Genomic DNA, 17,729 nt, shown 5'->3' on the forward strand with positions numbered 1-17,729 from the left:
AGTGGTCGGCGGAAGGTGCCGTAGGGGACCGCACTGCCACTTCCCAGCAAATTAGGGACACTGTTGCTCCTGGGGTATCGGCGAGGACCATTCGCAACCGTCTCCATGAAGCTGGGCTACGGTCCCGCACACCGTTAGGCCGTCTTCCGCTCACGCCCCAACATCGTGCAGCCCGCCTCCAGTGGTGTCGCGACAGGCGTGAATGGAGGGACGAATGGAGACGTGTCGTCTTCAGCGATGAGAGTCGCTTCTGCCTTGGTGCCAATGATGGTCGTATGCGTGTTTGGCGCCGTGCAGGTGAGCGCCACAATCAGGACTGCATACGACCGAGGCACACAGGGCCAACACTCGGCATCATGGTGTGGGGAGCGATCTCCTACACTGGCCGTACACCACTGGTGATCGTCGAGGGGACACTGAATAGTGCACGGTACATCCAAACCGTCATCGAACCCATCGTTCTACCATTCCTAGACCGGCAAGGGAACTTGCTGTTCCAACAGGACAATGCACGTCCGCATGTATCCCGTGCCACCCAACGTGCTCTAGAAGGTGTAAGTCAACTACCCTGGCCAGCAAGATCTCCGGATCTGTCCCCCATTGAGCATGTTTGGGACTGGATGAAGCGTCGTCTCACGCGGTCTGCACGTCCAGCACGAACGCTGGTCCATCTGAGGCGCCAGGTGGAAATGGCATGGCAAGCCGTTCCACAGGACTACATCCAGCATCTCTACGATCGTCTCCATGGGAGAATAGCAGCCTGCATTGCTGCGAAAGGTGGATATACACTGTACTAGTGCCGACATTGTGCATGCTCTGTTGCCTGTGTCTATGTGCCTGTGGTTCTGTCAGTGTGATCATGTGATGTATCTGACCCCAGGAATGTGTCAATAAAGTTTCCCCTTCCTGGGACAATGAATTCACGGTGTTCTTATTTCAATTTCCAGGAGTGTATGTTGTGTTAACTGGGATGCTACTAAGTCGTTCCAAAACTGGGTCTTGCAAGAGAGAGCGAACAGTTTCATTATGCAGGCCGTTGATGTTGAACTTTCTCCTAGAAGGATTTGAGAAGCGGGATCGTGGTTTACGATGTACGTGGATCCTCAGAGGACTAAACAGCAGTTTGTGATCAGTCCAGCAATCATCGATATTTCGGATTGTTATTGTGACCAGGATGTCATTATCGTCACTCTGCTGAGTGATGAGATAGCCACTAAGGTGGTAGTATCTTATAGCGGTTAGGTAAGCGGAATGTTTATTGGTGATAAAAAGCTCGTGCCCTGCTTAGAGACCTAGAACTAACAGCCCGGTTGCATTACTCTTACCGCGACTATGATTATCCATAATATTTCCCCAAAAAAACATTCTCTCTTCCCACTCTAGCATTCACACCTAGTAAAAAGGCATAACTTCAGTTGGTATCCTGATGAGAACATTGCTCAGCTGATGGTAGAACTGGTTCTGTGTATCCCCTTCACTGCCTAAAGTGGGAGCATAGGCAGATATGAGGGTGACAAAGCTATCTACAGCTAGAGAAATTCGAAGAGTGATTACATTGTGAAGAGATCAAGTATTTGTACATCAGTTTGTTTTAAATAGACTTTTTAAACGATATCTGTGGCTGGTTGGTGTTATAAACCCTATAGTTGAAATTAAGAGTCCACGACGGTCTGATTAACAAAGACGGCGGCCTACAACCGAGTCAGGAGTGGAACCATGTACTGAGCCTACAAAGGGGAATGCGTCCGCGTTCAGTGAGGTTCGCAATCGGTGGTAGTTGGCAGGCAGGCGTCGCAGCCGCCCACCACTCACCACGGTGGCAACATGGACACTCGACATGGAGAGATGGAGGAGGTAACAGCCAACGTACGTAGGTCACCGACCCGAGCTGAGCAACAGTCATCAGAAAGATGGCTACAAGTCTGTCTGACGAAATACCGTGGAGAACACACGACGTGATACGTGAGAATTCTAAACTACTGGCCATTCAAATTGCTACACCACGAAGATGACGTGCTACAGACGCGAAATTTAACCGACAGGAAGAAGATGCTGAGATATGCAAATCATTAGCTTTTCAGAGCATTCACACAACGTTTGGCGCCGGTGGCGACACCTACAACGTGCTGACATGAGGAAAGTTTCAAACCGATTTCTCATACACAAACAGCAGTTGACCGGCGTTGCCTGGTGAAACGTTGTTGTGATACCTCGTGTAAGGAGGAGAAATGCCTACCATCACGTTTCTGACTTTGATAAAGGTCGAATTGTAGCCTATCGCGATTGCGGTTTATCGTATCGCGACATTGCTGCTCGCGTTGGTCGAGATCCAATGACTGTTAGCAGAATATGGAATCGGTGGGTTCAGGAGGGTAATACGGAACGCCGTGCTGCATCCCAACGGCCTCGTATCACTACCAGTCGAGGTGATAGGCATTTTATCCGCATGGCTGTAACGGATCGTGCGGCCACGTCTCGATCCCTGAGTCAACAGACGGGGACGTTTGCAAGACAACAACCATCTGCACGAACAGTTCGACGATGTTTGCAGCAGCATGGACTATCAGCTCAGAGACCATGGCTGCGGCTACCCTTGACGCTGCATCACAGACAGGAGCGCCTGCGATGGTGTACTCGACGACGAACCTGGGTGTACGAATGGCAAAACGTCATGATTTCAGATGAATCCAAGTTCTGTTTACAGCATCATGATGGTCGCATCCGTGTTTGGCGACATCGCGGTGAACGCACACTGGAATCGTGTATTCGTCATCGCCATACTGGCGTATCACCCGGCGTGATGGTATGGGGTGCTATTGGTTACACGTCTCGGTCACCTGTTGTTCGCATTGACGGCACTTTGAACAGTGCACGTTACATTTCAGATGTGTTACGACCCGTGGCTCTACCCTTCATTCGATCCATGCGAAATCCTACATTTCAGCAGGATAATGCACGACCGCATGTTCAGGTCCTGGACGGGCCTTTCTGCATACAGAAAATGTTCGATTGTTCCCCTGGCCAGCACATTCTCCAGATCTCTCACCAATGGAAAACGTCTGGTCAATGGTGGCCGAGCAACTGGCTCGTCACAATACGCCAGTCACTATTCTTGATGAGCTGTGGTATCGTGTTGAAGCTGCATGGGCAGCTGTACCTGTACACGCCATCCAAGTTCTGTTTGACTTGCCCAGGCGTATCAAAGCCGTTATTACAGCCAGAGATGGTTGTTCTGGGTACTGATTTCTCAGGATCTATGCACCCAAATTGCGTGAAAATGTAACCACATGTCAGTTCTAGTATAACATATTTGTCCAATGAATACACGTTTATCATCTACATTTCTTCCTGGTGTAGCAATTTTGATGGCCAGTAGTGTACAAATGAGAATACACGCTTGAAACGTGTTGTGCTATGAATGAGAATGTTGTGGAAAACTTTGTTATTTTACTTAGTAGAGGCTAGGTTGCGGTGAGAGGAGAGTAGAGGCGCGCCGTGAGCGGCCGATGTGGTGTGGTTGCAGCCGCCGATGGCGATGGCGCACCCAGCTGCGGCCGCGGCGTTGACCTCCATCCACGCGTCGCTGCCGCACTTCCTGCCATCGCCGGCGCTTGCGTCACCCGTCGGATCCTCCTCGTCGCAGCCGGGCGTCAGCAACGCCCCCTGCTCCACGCTGTTCGTCGCCAACCTGGGCCAGTTCGTGTCCGAGCACGAGCTCAAGGAGCTCTTTAGCAGGTGCGTGCCTCTACCTACACTAACTCACCAAATCCCTACACCGATCGTACAGACTACATTTCTTATGTGGCCTCGAGCACAGAGGGCAGTACGAAGGTCATTCCGAAACTAATGCCGCCCATTTATTTTCGCAGAAACTACAAGAGGGGCCAAATAAAACTGGCCCATAAAATAATATGTGCGCCTGAAGATAGGCCACCCAACTTGCATCATCCGCGTCTTAGGGCATATGGTGTAAGTTGGGTTACATACATTAAGGTGTACGTAATATTCTTACGGGCCAGTACCCTTGTTCCCCATTCAGAATAGTAATAGAAAGTACATGGTGACCCAAAAGTCTGCTAACATTTGAAAATTCAATACTCCACGGAAAAATTTAGGTAGTGAAGTAAAAATTCACACACGTTATTGAAATAACATAGAGTTTCATTCAAGCCAAAAAAGTATATAATGAAATAAAATGCAACCAGTTGCATAAAAGAAATTTAATTTCTTTACAGGGGGAATTTATTGCCCTTCTTCAGAAGGTTATACCTTTCGCATTATCTACATCTACATCTACATCCATACTCCGCAAGCCACCTGACGGTGTGTGGCGGAGGGTACTTTAAGTACCTTCTTTTCCAGTCTCGTATTGTTCGTGGAAAGAAATATTGTCGGTATGTCTCTGTGTGGGCTCTAACTTCTGATTTTATCCTCATGGTCTCTTCACGAGATATACGTAGGAGAGAGCAATATACTGCTTGACTCCTCGGTGAAGGTATGTTCTCGAAAGTTCATCAAAAGCCCGTGCCGAGCTATTGAGCATCTCTCTTGCGGAGTCTTCCACTATCATCTCCGTAACGCTTTCACGATTACTAAATGATCCTGTAACGAAGCGCCCTGCTCTCCGTTGGATCTTCTCTATCTCTTCTATCTACCCTATCTGGTACGGAATCCACACAGGTGAGCAATATTCAAGCAGTGGGCGAACAAGTGTACTGTAACTTACTTCGTTTTCTGATTGCATTTCCTTAGGATTCTTCCAATGAATCTCAGTCTGGCATCTGCTTTACCGACGATTAAATTTATATTTTCATCCCATTTTAAATCACTCCTAATGCCTACTCCCTGATTATTTATGGAATTAACTGCTTCCAGTTGCTGACCTGCTATATTGTAGCTAAATGATAAAGGACCTTTCTTTCTATGTATTCGCAGGACATTACACTTATTTGCGAGTGTCAACAATAAGATGCATATAGCAAAATTCCACGATCATGTGACTCATAGTGTCTGAACAAAATTAGCGTAAAGAAGCAAAACAACAAGTGCAGACATCATGCCAGAACAGGAGCTAATTAGCTTCTATATATCTGATGCGCCTTGCCACAGTTCGCGCGGCTCCCCGCGTTCGAGGTTCGAGTCCTCCTTCGGGCGTGGGTGTGTGTGTGTGTTGTCCTTAGCGTAAGTTACTTTAAGTTAGACTAAGTAGTGTGTAAGCCTAGGGATCGATGACCTCAGCAGTTTGGTCCCATAGGAACTTACCACAAATTTCCAAAGTTTTCCAGCTTCTTTACACAAAGTTTCTACAGACACTATGAAGCACATGACCATGGCATTTTGCTGTATGCACTTGACACTCGCCAAGTAATGCGATAGGTATAACATTCTGAAGACGGGTACTAGGTGCCCCGGTAAGGAAATTAAATTTCTTTTGGCAGCTGGCTGCTTTATTTCATTATATACGGCTACAGTTGCTGAGGATGGATAAATACTAAGCCAAAAAAGGTACACAGATGGCGCTTCATATAATACAAGAGCAGTAATTAACATAAAAATTCACTTTTAGCAACGACGATATTCTTTATAATGCTCCACATATCGTCCACCATTCATCAACAATACCTGTAGTCGACGGACAATATTGTGAACAGCACTGTGCAGCATATCAGAAGGTATGGTGACGAACTGTCATCAGAGATTTTCTTTTAGCATCCATAATGAGGTCGGGCGGTCGCGGTAGACGACAAATAATCATACACACTGAGGTCTGGGGACCTTAGCATGCAATCGTCACCAAGAAATGTTTGCAATAGATATTTAACGCGTGTGACAATATGGGGTGGAGCGCCATCCTGAATATAAGTTGTACCTTGCAGCAGGTATTTATCACCCAGACTGGGGATTATGCGATTCTGTAAGAGATCGGCATACCCCGCATCCGTCAAGCTGCCAATTTGAAAAGCAGAAGCAGCACCCGCATTTCCTCGAAGAAAAAGGGTCCTATCACGATCCATGTGATAAATCCACAGCACACCGCGACTTTCCCGTCATGCAATAGGGTTTCTACGACAGTTACAGGATTTTCGATAGCCTAAATTATACAGTTGCTGGTGTTCATTGACCCTCTGAGTGTTAAATGGGCTTTGTCGGTCCAGCGTCATCTGTTGGCAGGATTTGCAATTGCTTTTGTTTACAATAAAACCCCATGTCATTTCAGACATCTCTGTCAAGTTTTACCTCTCTACCTATATTATTCCGTGAATTAGCGCATTTACAAATGTTTACGAACTTTAGGGTTACCCTGAACTAGAGGAAGATTTTAGGACATAGTCATTTTCCACTTAATCATCACCGTTCGTACTGAACTTTTCCCATCGATGAACAAGTATCTGTGCGCCGTGCTCATAAAAACCTGAAGCAGCTGGCGCTATCCTCTGTCTTCCAGATTTGGCGACAGCACCAGCAGGTTGAAAACCGTGACTACGTACTCCACCGGTCGTAGGCTCACACGGGTCGAAGTCTCAGGGTGTCCCACATGGACCGTACAGTGGTCACTATAGGGCAGTCCAGTGAAAATCGACAGTGAGTTTCGTGGTAGCAAGACTGTTGTGGGACCAGGTGTTATCGTGTTTCAAGTGACAGTTTGGCTTCTTTTCTAACCCGACACTGGAAATTCGAGCATTCAGCCGTTGTAGTGTCTTCTTGTAGTGCTGTGAATTGACTGGTCTTTTAGTCTCCATTGCATGCAAAACAACCACACTCTGCCTGTCCAGAAGATGTTCAGGTCATTTTCCCTGCAGATAACTGTGTCGTGAACTTCTTCTTTGTTGGAGAATTCGCATGTCGCCATCCTATCGACTATCTTCTGGATTCTAGCTTATCACAGTGACGCCACGTCGTATATCCGGTGACGATATTTTTTCAAAACTTGTCACCTTCAGCCTAGCTAGTCGCAACAAATTTCCAGTCAGTGATTGATTTCGTCTCTTGTAAGCAATTGTGCGATGCGCGATCCATCTAACGCACACTTTCCGGTAACAAACGCCGCGAAACGTCTCATCTAAGGCATTACGGCTGACATTCTGGTGCGCACACATTTCTGTGCGTAAACCACCAAGCGTCACGGATGAGCTGATCGAGATGCTATCAATTACGAGTGTTGGCACCAGAGTACAGTTCACCAAGGCGCGGCTTGATGTGCATATCCTTTACGCCAATACTGAAGCGCATTACCCACTGCCTCACATTACTCATATCTACTCTTTCGTCTCCATACACTTTTAGCAAGCGCCGATGGGTTTCAGTTAGCGTAACTTGTTGAGCAGTGAGGAATTCAATAGTATATTGCTGTTTGATGCGTACCTAGATGCCAGATTCATTGTAGGACATTCACCCGCTGCAGCTATCTGCCACAGTAGAACGAAACCTAGTGGATGTTAGCGGAAAGATACAAAAGTTACTACTATATCAACACAATCTGGCTCGAACACACAGAGACAACACAAAAAAAATAAGAGGCATTACTTTGAGAATGACCATCGTACTATACTGGGTTATATAAGACAACATGGGCACTCCAGTGATATGATGTAGGTCCATATTCGGCGTTCACAATCTTGCTAGGCTGGAAACTGATGCACATAAAGCCTCAATGGTGGGTATACGATTTCGTGTGATTCCTAGTACAGAAACAGTTTTAATCCTCTGCAAGATGTTAATGGGCCCTAGAATGTTTTTCCAATAGCGAAGACAGTAAGGTTTAACACTGTCCCGGACAGGACCGGAACCAAGGCCCAGTTCTGGAGTGAGAGGAGGAGTGGGGGAGGGGGGGGGGGGGAGCGGGGAAGGGGATAGCCAGGGGGGCACAGTTGGTTAGTGGCTCAGCCCTCCCTCCTACTCCCTCCAAATATTACTTCCAGTCACCACACTTTTAACGTACCAGAGATGCCTAGGATTTCAATAATAATAGCATTAAATAGGGAACATACTTTAATACAATAACAGTAATCTGTGCTTAGTACATCGCTTTTTGTATAACATGCAAGAAATTGCAATTCAGAGTAACACATCATTTGAAAAGCTGTCGTAATGAAAATTAGAGAAGTACATCTGTGATGCAATTGAGTTTAGAGCTGTAATAGCAACTTGCTCAAACAACTTCGACAACCTCATAATTTTCACGACATAAAATCCAAGCGTGCACTCCCTGGTATCAGTATTTCATTTAGCACTACGATTCTGAACAAATGTCTGCAGACTGCTTCTTTCAGTCATTTCCTCCCACGTTCGAGAAAGTCAACCTTTCTATTTTCCATAGTGAAGGGTCTTCCCCTTTCTGTCTTGGCAACTTCCTGTCTTTTCCGGTTCTGCCTCCTGACTCAATAATAACGTCGGGTTCGTTGTTGACGTCAGGTGTGGTCAACTTTGAACGAGTACCTTCTCCTGTCTCTGCAGTTGATCAGGCTGTAACACTTCAGACATGCCATTGGAAAGTTTCCTACGATCCACACAGTTTGTAATTTTCCACACTACCTTGCCATTTTTAATTTTCATGCAACCTTATCCTCCTAAAGTTATCTGAGAAACTTGGAAATTAATGTACGTAAAAATATAAACCCTTTCAGTAAAATTACCCTTGAAGTGAAGTGGAGAGGGTCGTGACGCCCATATCGCAATCCCCGCCCCCGCTTTCTTGGATCCGTACCTGTAGTGGTAGTCTCGGACCCGAACCCAGAACCTTTTCTTCCGATGAAAATCCTCTTACCAACTCAGCTATCCAGGTGCGCCCTTAAAGCTTCACTTCTGCCAGTGCCGCTCTCCTATATCTTCCTTCTTCAGCATAGCTTGCTGGACTTCCACTTTTGGAAGAAAAGATATATAAACAGGAGTTTGATAGACCGAAAAAAAATCATTCCAATTGCACTTCCTGGGAAATCAGCAAACCTAAAACCGTAGATTTCAACACCTCACTGTCTCCATACATTTTAAGAAAAACTGTCAAAAAGTTTCGTGCGTTATTCCTTGGAGTAGCTCTTCTCTTGCTTACTCTCTGTCCTTAACTTCTCCATCCCTAATTTGTTCATTACTGCTATCGCATTACCACTTTCTTGTTTCTTACGCTGGTGATAAAAATTTTGTTTATGGTTGAAAATGTATTTCTCTGTGTCCTTCTTCGCTAAAATACTATATTTTCATGGGGTATTTGTGACAGCAATAACCAGGTTTCGGTTTTGCAATCAGGGAAGAGAATTCTCAGCCGAAACGCCGTTGCCTTGCGACGTTAGGACAAAACGTGGTAGAGCAATAGTTAGCACACGACTCGTATTCGGGAAGACGACGGTTCAGCTCCCGCCCTGCCATCCTGATTCGGTTTTTCCGTGATTTCCTTCAATCGCTTCAGGCTAATGCCGGGATATCCTTTGAAAGGGCACGGTCGATTTCCATTCCCATCCTACCCTAATCCGAGCTTGTACTCCGTCTCTAATGACCTCGTTGTGGACGGGACTTTAAACACTAAACTCCTCGCTTTTTTGCGACACAAATGGAAGAAGGAAGATTAAGGTCTAACGTCCGATCTCATGCCCAGTTATCTGACGCCGAGTTTCACGCCCTCCTTTCTACATGACCAACAACACAGATAAAACACCTCACAGGACTGCCACGCAGTTACGTCGTAACCTTGACTTTTGTCGAACTGGCACGGCTTGAAAACCGAGCGGAAGATTCCGGCTGCCACTCATGTGCAAAACACTTCCTCTTATGAGGTAATCGCCTTTCGTTGCGTGTATGCTTTGTCGCGGTATTTTTCGTTTAAAGTTGACTTTAGACGGAAATGTTTACTGAAGTTCTGTTTGAAACAAGCTAGGTGTGTCTTGTTCATACACCGTAGCAACTCGCGCAGTGCAACGTTTCGTATTAGTAACTTCCAAATTAGTCTTTATATTAGCCTTGAGTTGCCTTGAGGTATCAAACAGAGTTAATGAATACCCATCAAGGGTAGAAAGGCTTTGCGATTAAAATCTGCAAACTGGAATGTTTGAGCATCGTCCGACATTACTCAAATATTTGAGCAGCGCAAAGTTATTTCACAGCAAATATTATTCCTGTTGAACTGAATATAGAGGTACAACTGTGATGTCTACTATGAGACGATACGAAACGATTCGATAACGGTAATACTCGTAATGATGTAATGTCGAGCTCAATGACAATTTTTATCTGCAGCATGAGCCATTTCTCTGCAGCTTTTCCTGGTGCCGTATATTACGTGCCTCTCAGATGTAAGTAAATATCGTTTACTGTATGCTTTAAAAATGAATCATTCCTGGTTAGCAATTTGATGGTGGTTTAAAGGTTGTTTCAAGAAGTAAAAGTGTTTGAACTAGTTTGCATCTTCAGCAGTCTATTTCATCATTTTTTGCAGTTCAGAGAAAGCAGAAAGAAGAAATACATCAGAAATGAATATAAGCAATAAAAAAGTTCAAGATTTAAGTCTGACTGTTGCCAAAAGCATAGTTCAGTTACAAAACCTTCCTTCAGATTACTTGAAAGTCATCTTTCAGTTATCCTCTTAAGCCACTTTTTGTTGCAACTTTTTTCATGTGTATGTTTGCACACACTGAGAAATAGTAGCCACGTGCCTTGTCTGAGGCTTTCTCTTGAGTGTTACATTTCTGTCCTGCTGAATCATTCTTCATATTTCGAATTATTAAACGGAAAGTAGAGGTACCGCAAAAACCATTACTGGATGAAAAACAGATACAAGTGAAAGACCATATTGCTGCCACAAAAGCAGTGGTCTACGAGGCCACTATAAGTTAAAAGAAAACCTTTAGTGCCCCACAAAACTTAATGAAAGAGGCATTTAATGTGTTTGTATAGTTTTGTTTGCCTGACAGATTTCACAGATCACTGGTTTTTGAGGACAATGGTAAAACTCTCCTAAACCTGGACGTTGGTTTGAACACAGCAGTACTTTACAAAACGTGATCCACAGTATTGATAGAAGCCGAAGAAATGCATTAAAATTTGTGCCACGGCCGGGACTTCAAACGAATCTCTTTCCTTACTAGGCAGGTGTGTTGGGAGTGGCATGCCCTTGCCTTGTTCTAACATGTAGACTAACTCAGCTAGTTACAGTGGGACACACAGTTCAACAAGGGCGCTGAATCACAGAGCTACTTACCATTTTTTGCATATACAGATCACTGCCAGAACTGAAAGATGCCTTAAGCTGGAGAAGAAACTCTTAGGACCGCGAATTTTTGAAAGATGTGGAAGGAAATTATCCATGTCCTTTTCAAAGGGACCATTCCGACATTTTACTTATGCAATCCAGAAAAACCACGGAAAACCTAGGTAGGGACGGCGGAAAAAGTACTTGAACATCCTTCTTCCAAAGTGCGTGTTCAGTGACTGACACATAGAGCAGGAATATCCATGGAGTGAACATTACGTGTACTGCGCAAGACGTCAACATCACACTTAAATTCTTACGTGATTTCTACATAACGCTGATGGTTTACATTTTACGCTAAGACCAAAATTATAATATATACGCTAAGCAAAAGAAATAAAGGATCATTTTCTCGAAACCCCATAATTGCCACCCATTGCTACATATAAGTCTGAAATTTGGCTCAATGGTGGATACAGCCTTCCTCTGCAATGGTGCAGAAGCGTGGCAGGCACCCTGTGACGGCGTCATCCTCGGGCTCGACGACGCTCCCAACAGCGAAGTGTCGACACATGTGAAAAGAATGTCCGATAGAACAGACACCACTGATGACCTGCAGACCTCTAGAACGAAATTAGAATTACATATTATTACCCTCAGCTGCTGACGTGCATTGCTTCAGCTGCTGACGGGCATTGATATGTATCAATGGGGCCAGGGGAAAATGTGTGCCCCGACCGGGACTCGAATCCGGGATCTCCTGTTTACATGGCAGACGCTCTATCCATCTCAGCCACCGAGGGCACAGAGGGTAGTGCGACTGCAGGGACTACCTCGCGCACACCTACCTCGAGACCCACATTCTCACCTTGTATGTCCACACACTACATTCCTAGTGTCCGTACCCAACACACTCATTACTTGTGGAAGACATTCTTACCAAGTACCGTAAGAGTTCGGGTAATATGTGTGCATCCGCACAGAAGTAGGTGGTCATGGCCGATATTGCCAGAAATATATACATATGAGACATATAAGGCGAGAATGTGGGTCTCGCGGGAGGCGTGGGCGAGATAGTCCTTGCAGTCGCACTATTCTTCGTGTCCTCGGTGGCTCAGGTGTCCACATATTTACGTTTCCCAGAAATATTTTATTTTATAAAGCTCATTGTTTTATATATTTAAAAAATCTGATAGAAGCAGTTTCTGTTTGTTATTGTTACACCATTATGTAAAAAAAAGTGGATAGAGCGTCTGCCATGTAAGCAGGAGATCCCGGGTTCGAGTCCCGGTCGGGGCACATATGTTCACCTGTCCCCGTTGATATATATCAACGTCCGTCAGCAGCTGAAGGTATTAATATATAATTCTAATTGGGTTAATTACATTACATTGGCACCAAATATCACCAAAATTCTGCCAAATACTACCGTGGACGTGACACATGATCGGAAGGTCACACCCCCTCTTACCCACATTTCACCCGTTCCTTCGACACCTCTGCGATGGAGGTCAAAACCGCGACGATCAGTGTCGAAATCACCCGATTTTCTTATGACTGGTCGGGGCAAGCATTGCAGACATACCGCCGCTCAGAATCGGCAGGAAAATGCCGCAGAAGGTAAAAGGGGCGGGGCAAAAATGACGTCAATCAAACCACCCCTTTCCCTAGGCATTGATTTCCACACATTTCGCGGTAACGACAGTTGGCAGTACAATGAGCGAATGGAAGACGTTCTTTACATCGTGTGACGCAGCTGATACTGTCGAGCATTTCAAGGACACTGTGGAGCTGCAGTCAACAAAAAAAAAAAAAAAAAAAAAAGTGGTTCAAATGGCTCTAAGCACTATGGGACTTAAAATCTGAGGTCAGCAGGCCCCTACACTTATAACTACTTAAACCTAACTAACTTAAGGACACCACACACATCCATGACCGAGGCAGGATTCGAACCTGCGACCGTAGTAGCAGCGCGGTTCCAGACTGGGACTGCAGCGCCCAGAAACGCTCGCCACAGCGGCCGGCAATGAAATGATCGGATGGCATTGTTGGCCGGGAGGCCCTATTCGGGAGCTGCATCCCCATCGAACATGATCACATCAATTTCAAGCGCAAGGGACCGCATTTTCTCCTCTCGTGTACAGGTCGAAACCACTAGGGACCGTTCAATACCATTCGACGAGATCTGAAAGTGATCCGAAGCCTCGAAGGGAGCTTATGGAGCTGTGGCGTAATCACGGGGGGATGCGACACTGACACAGGCGTGAATAAAACGGCAAAGGATCCATCTAAGACCCTCCAGTTCGGGAAATCCGTCGGTACCACACACCAGTCTTTGTTGAGAACCTTAAAAAGGTACCTGTACAGACCGTCTCAGGAGTGCAGGCAGGCTACACTGCTGCTCTTTCGCCGATACACTGCTGCTCTTGCGGCTGATAGCAGGCCATTAAAAAAAAATATTAAAAAAAACCCTCAGTAAAGGTGGACTGTAACTACCGAGGGTTTTGCCGAATTGGGAGCAGGGTGACTCTTCTTCACTCACGCATGTGTCACTGTCGCATCCCCCCGTGGTCACGCCACGGGAGGACAAATAATTGGAGTGCAGAAAACGGGTAAACACACATAGTTGCTTCAGACCACACTAGAAAAAATGTCGTTTGACTAGGGCCTTCCGTCAGGCAGACCGTTCGCCGGGTGCAAGTCTTCCGATTTGAAGCCATTTCGGCGACTTGCGCGTTGATGGAGATGAAATGATGATGATGAGAACAACACAATACCTAGCCCCTGAGCGGAGAAAATCTCCGACCCAGCCGGGAATCGAACCCGGGTCTTAAAGACTGACATTCTGTCGCGCTGACCACTTTTTTTCCGGTAGTGTTCGTTGCGTTTGGTCAGGGCGGACGTCACAAGACATCCGTGAAAGTTGATCGTTGATTCCTTTACTCAGTTTTTTTATTAGAGAGAGCAAAAAGCCCTCTGACCGAATTTTTTTTTTAATCTCATTTTGTTCGGTTTTTTTTTTTTCGTTCGTTGCATCCGGGCGGTGCGGACGTCATAAGACATCCCTTTAAGTTCGTTGTTGATCCATGAACTCAGTTTTATTATTACAGAGGGCAGCTAACCCTCTGACCGAACACGCTGCGCTACCGTGCCGGCACCACTAAGCTACCGGGGACGGACACCACATTCAGATTCGTCCAATGGGTGCGATCACATTCGATAGCGATGCACCACCACAATGTCCTTAGAGAAAGGTTGAAATCCCCAGGGGTGTCAGCAGTGAAACGTTGTGAAGAACGCCTTCTTGCTGCTCATCGCATTGCTAACTGTCGTTCTCGACGGCGAAATGTTTGGGAATCAACGTTCTAGGAAAAGAGGTGGTTTCATGTCGCCCCCCCCTCCCAGCGACCTTTCCGTGCAGATTCTGAGCGACGGTGTGTCTAGAAAAGAAAGTCGCGTGGTTTGAATGCTGGGCGTCGCGCTTATGACGTCCATCGCAGAGATGTGAAAAGATGATTATGATGATGATCTTTGGTTATCGACGCCCGTTCAAATGCCCAACCTTTGCTCAGTCCAATCGCGCCACTTTCATGAATGATGATGATGAAATGATGAGGACAGCACAAACACCCAGTCTTCTCGAGGCCGGTGAAAATCCGTGACCCCACCGAGAATCGAACCTGGGACCCCGTGCTCGGAAGGCGAGAACGCGACCGCGAGCGGCGGGCCAGGTGTAAAAAGAAGGGGTGGTATTTGGGTAATGGGGAGTTTGGCGACCTTCCCAATGTGCGACACGTCTACGGTGGCTCTTGGCAGAATTGTGGTGGAACTGGGTGTCAATGTGACATTATTTACCTACCTTACTCGTCACATGAACTTCTGAGCTGTGACCTTTTTCTTTCTGCGTGTGTCAACACCTTGCTGTCTCAAGCGTCGTCGAACCAGGGTATGACGCTTTTGCACGTTTATAGAGAAAGCCAAATCTTAGTTTCGCAATGGATGGAAATTACGGGATTTAGAAAAAAGCGATCCTTTAATTCTGTGCAAAGTGTGTTTACGCCTCTTTTACATATTTGTTTATTGCTAACAGCAGTGGTAATAAGAGTTTCTGTCACGAATGCAAATCGAAATACGTCTAAGGAGAAAAGTTTTCATAGCTAAGTACCACAGAGGTCTAATTATGGTTATCATACTAGTCTGAGGCGTTTTTCCTGTTGAAAAATATTGCCACACAATGTAATGATTGCTTGACTGTATACAGGGTGTAAATTTTAAGTTGACAAACCAGAATAATTCGAAAAATAAGCTTCACACGAAAAAATGTGTAGAATCGAAAGCTGATTATCTTCGAGGAGGACATCTGCTGGTGCTAAAATTAGACCGCCACCCCAGCCCCGTGTGGGTGCGCCGGGAGGCAACTTCAAAATTTCAAATGGGAACCCCCATTCTTTATTGCAGAATCAGATTCTACATAAAAAACTACGTACATTTTGTCTTAAACATTTGTTTTGATTCCTGGTGGTTGGCGCTGTAATTCAAGAAAATCCATGTTTTCATGTTTGCGTGGAAATTGGTTACGGATGAATAAAAAGTACTTATTTACTTCGTAAATTTTGATAAGCTAAAACTAAAGCTCTCCCTCGCTCCCCATTGGGTGGGGTTTGAGAGAGAGGAATTAGAGTTTTACAAATGTTGACCCAAATATTAACTTTTTCCGCAGATTCGGATAAGTGGGTCAACATTTGTAACGCTAATTTTAGCACCAGCAGATGTCCCCCTAGAAAATAATCAGCTTTCGGTTCTACACATTTTTTCGTATGAAGCTTATTTTTTGAGTTATTCTGGTTTGTCAACCTGAAATTGTCACTTTTTCTTATGGGAGGTATTATTGTTGAAAACTAGTACGAAAATTCCTGTAATGATATGTCCGGAAATAAATACATGCTGAGGGATGGAGCATTGAAGATCCGCAGGACTGCAACCTTCGTTTTATTTACAGACGAGGCAGGATTCACAAGAGAAGGCATACTGAAGTACCAAAATACACACTTGTGAGCGGATGCAAATCCTCGAACAGTCATGCAGGTGAGGCATCAGCATCGCTTCCGTATCAACGTATAGGCAGGAATTGTGGGTAACAGATCATGATGCCACACACTTTACTGAACAGATTCATAGGTATCACTGGTTTCTGCGAGATGAATTACCGGCGCTATTCGAGAAGACAATAGGGTACCGCCCCATTTTCTACGGATCGTGTGACAGTATCTCACCGCAACTTTTCATGGGCGATGGGTTGGTAATGGAAGTCATAGCCTCTCCGTTCAACAAACCCATTCCGTTGGATTTCTGGGATTGATATATGCCCAACTCACCCACAACACGCAGACGTTATAGGTGCGTGTGACCAATGCGTGTGACGCAATCCGAATGAAGCTAGGTGTATTTGAAAGTGTGCGTCATTCACTACGAATAAGGGCTGACCAATGTATCAGGATGCGCGGTAATCGAATACAGCAATGTTTATAGTGTCTGCTTCGAGGTAACAAGTAGACAGGAATCAGAGGACAGACTGGCCAATATTGGTTTCCGCACATATCATTAGTGGAAATTTTCCTCTCGTCTTGAACAATAGGGCCTACTAACTTCTGTAGGAATATGTGACACTTTCTTCAATACTCCCTGTATTTACAAGTCCTGGATAAATTCTTTAGCGTGGACGTGTACCGTCAGTCAGTCGCTTCAAGATATACAGAATTCGAGCGGTTTGCACCTCCAGACAGTGTATGAGAACCTAATCATTACCTCTGGATTACACAGGCCTCCGAGTCAAAGCAGTCACAATATGGAACTCTATCACTATTGTACCCATGATGTGGACAGTGTTCGTGTATGATTAATATTTTAGTGTCCCTAAGGACGAAATAAGATTAAAAATATGGTACCTAAAGTAAGTACGGAGAATTTCGTCCCCCAAGAAACATTTCGAAACACCTGTCATAGCTCCAAATTTGATGTTTTATGGGATACTTCCAATTTAGAGTACTAGGAAGTCATTTTACAATGCCACCTCAGAACAGTTCATTACAATAGAGACTGGGAAATACGGGAAAGTGCATTACAAAACCAAGAAAATAGCAGTGGCTATCATTTCTTTTCCATATAACAAAAAAAGATAGCGCCATATGATACCTGTCACAGACAACTGAAACGCTCTTGCGTTTGTCTCTTCGAAGCATTAAGCCAACTTCATTGTAAACACTGAATGCAAATTGCTGAGATACCTATGAATAGTGTACACAATATCCACAATGCTTTTTTGCGTGTTCTATCCGTACTAGTAATGTAACGACTTTGATAGTCAATAGGGAGGTTACGGCAAAACCTTATTCGGTGCATAATCACGTGATCTTGAAGTAGTGATGCTTATTATGAAAATTCTGTTCTGTGCATCTGATAGCTCATTCCAAAGATTTTCCTGCTCTACGGTGTTGCATCGGTACGAGGCAATTGCTGAGTGCTTGCGTGGTATACCATGGAATGGCCGTGCGTC

The 17,729-nt window shown here is 45.3% G+C and overlaps 1 protein-coding gene across 1 annotated transcript in view; it reads left to right on the forward strand.

Annotated features, from left to right (window-relative positions):
• LOC124800854 (protein couch potato-like) overlaps nt 1-17,729 on the forward strand; it is a 176,434-nt gene that overhangs the window by 124,304 nt on the left and 34,401 nt on the right. The window contains exon 6 of the mRNA XM_047263028.1: nt 3,524-3,735. Within this exon, the coding sequence (XP_047118984.1) occupies nt 3,524-3,735 (212 nt within the window). The remainder of the gene's footprint in view (nt 1-3,523; nt 3,736-17,729) is intronic.

This window comes from Schistocerca piceifrons, chromosome 1, assembly GCF_021461385.2.
Source record: "Schistocerca piceifrons isolate TAMUIC-IGC-003096 chromosome 1, iqSchPice1.1, whole genome shotgun sequence".
Lineage (NCBI taxonomy): Eukaryota > Metazoa > Arthropoda > Insecta > Orthoptera > Acrididae > Schistocerca > Schistocerca piceifrons.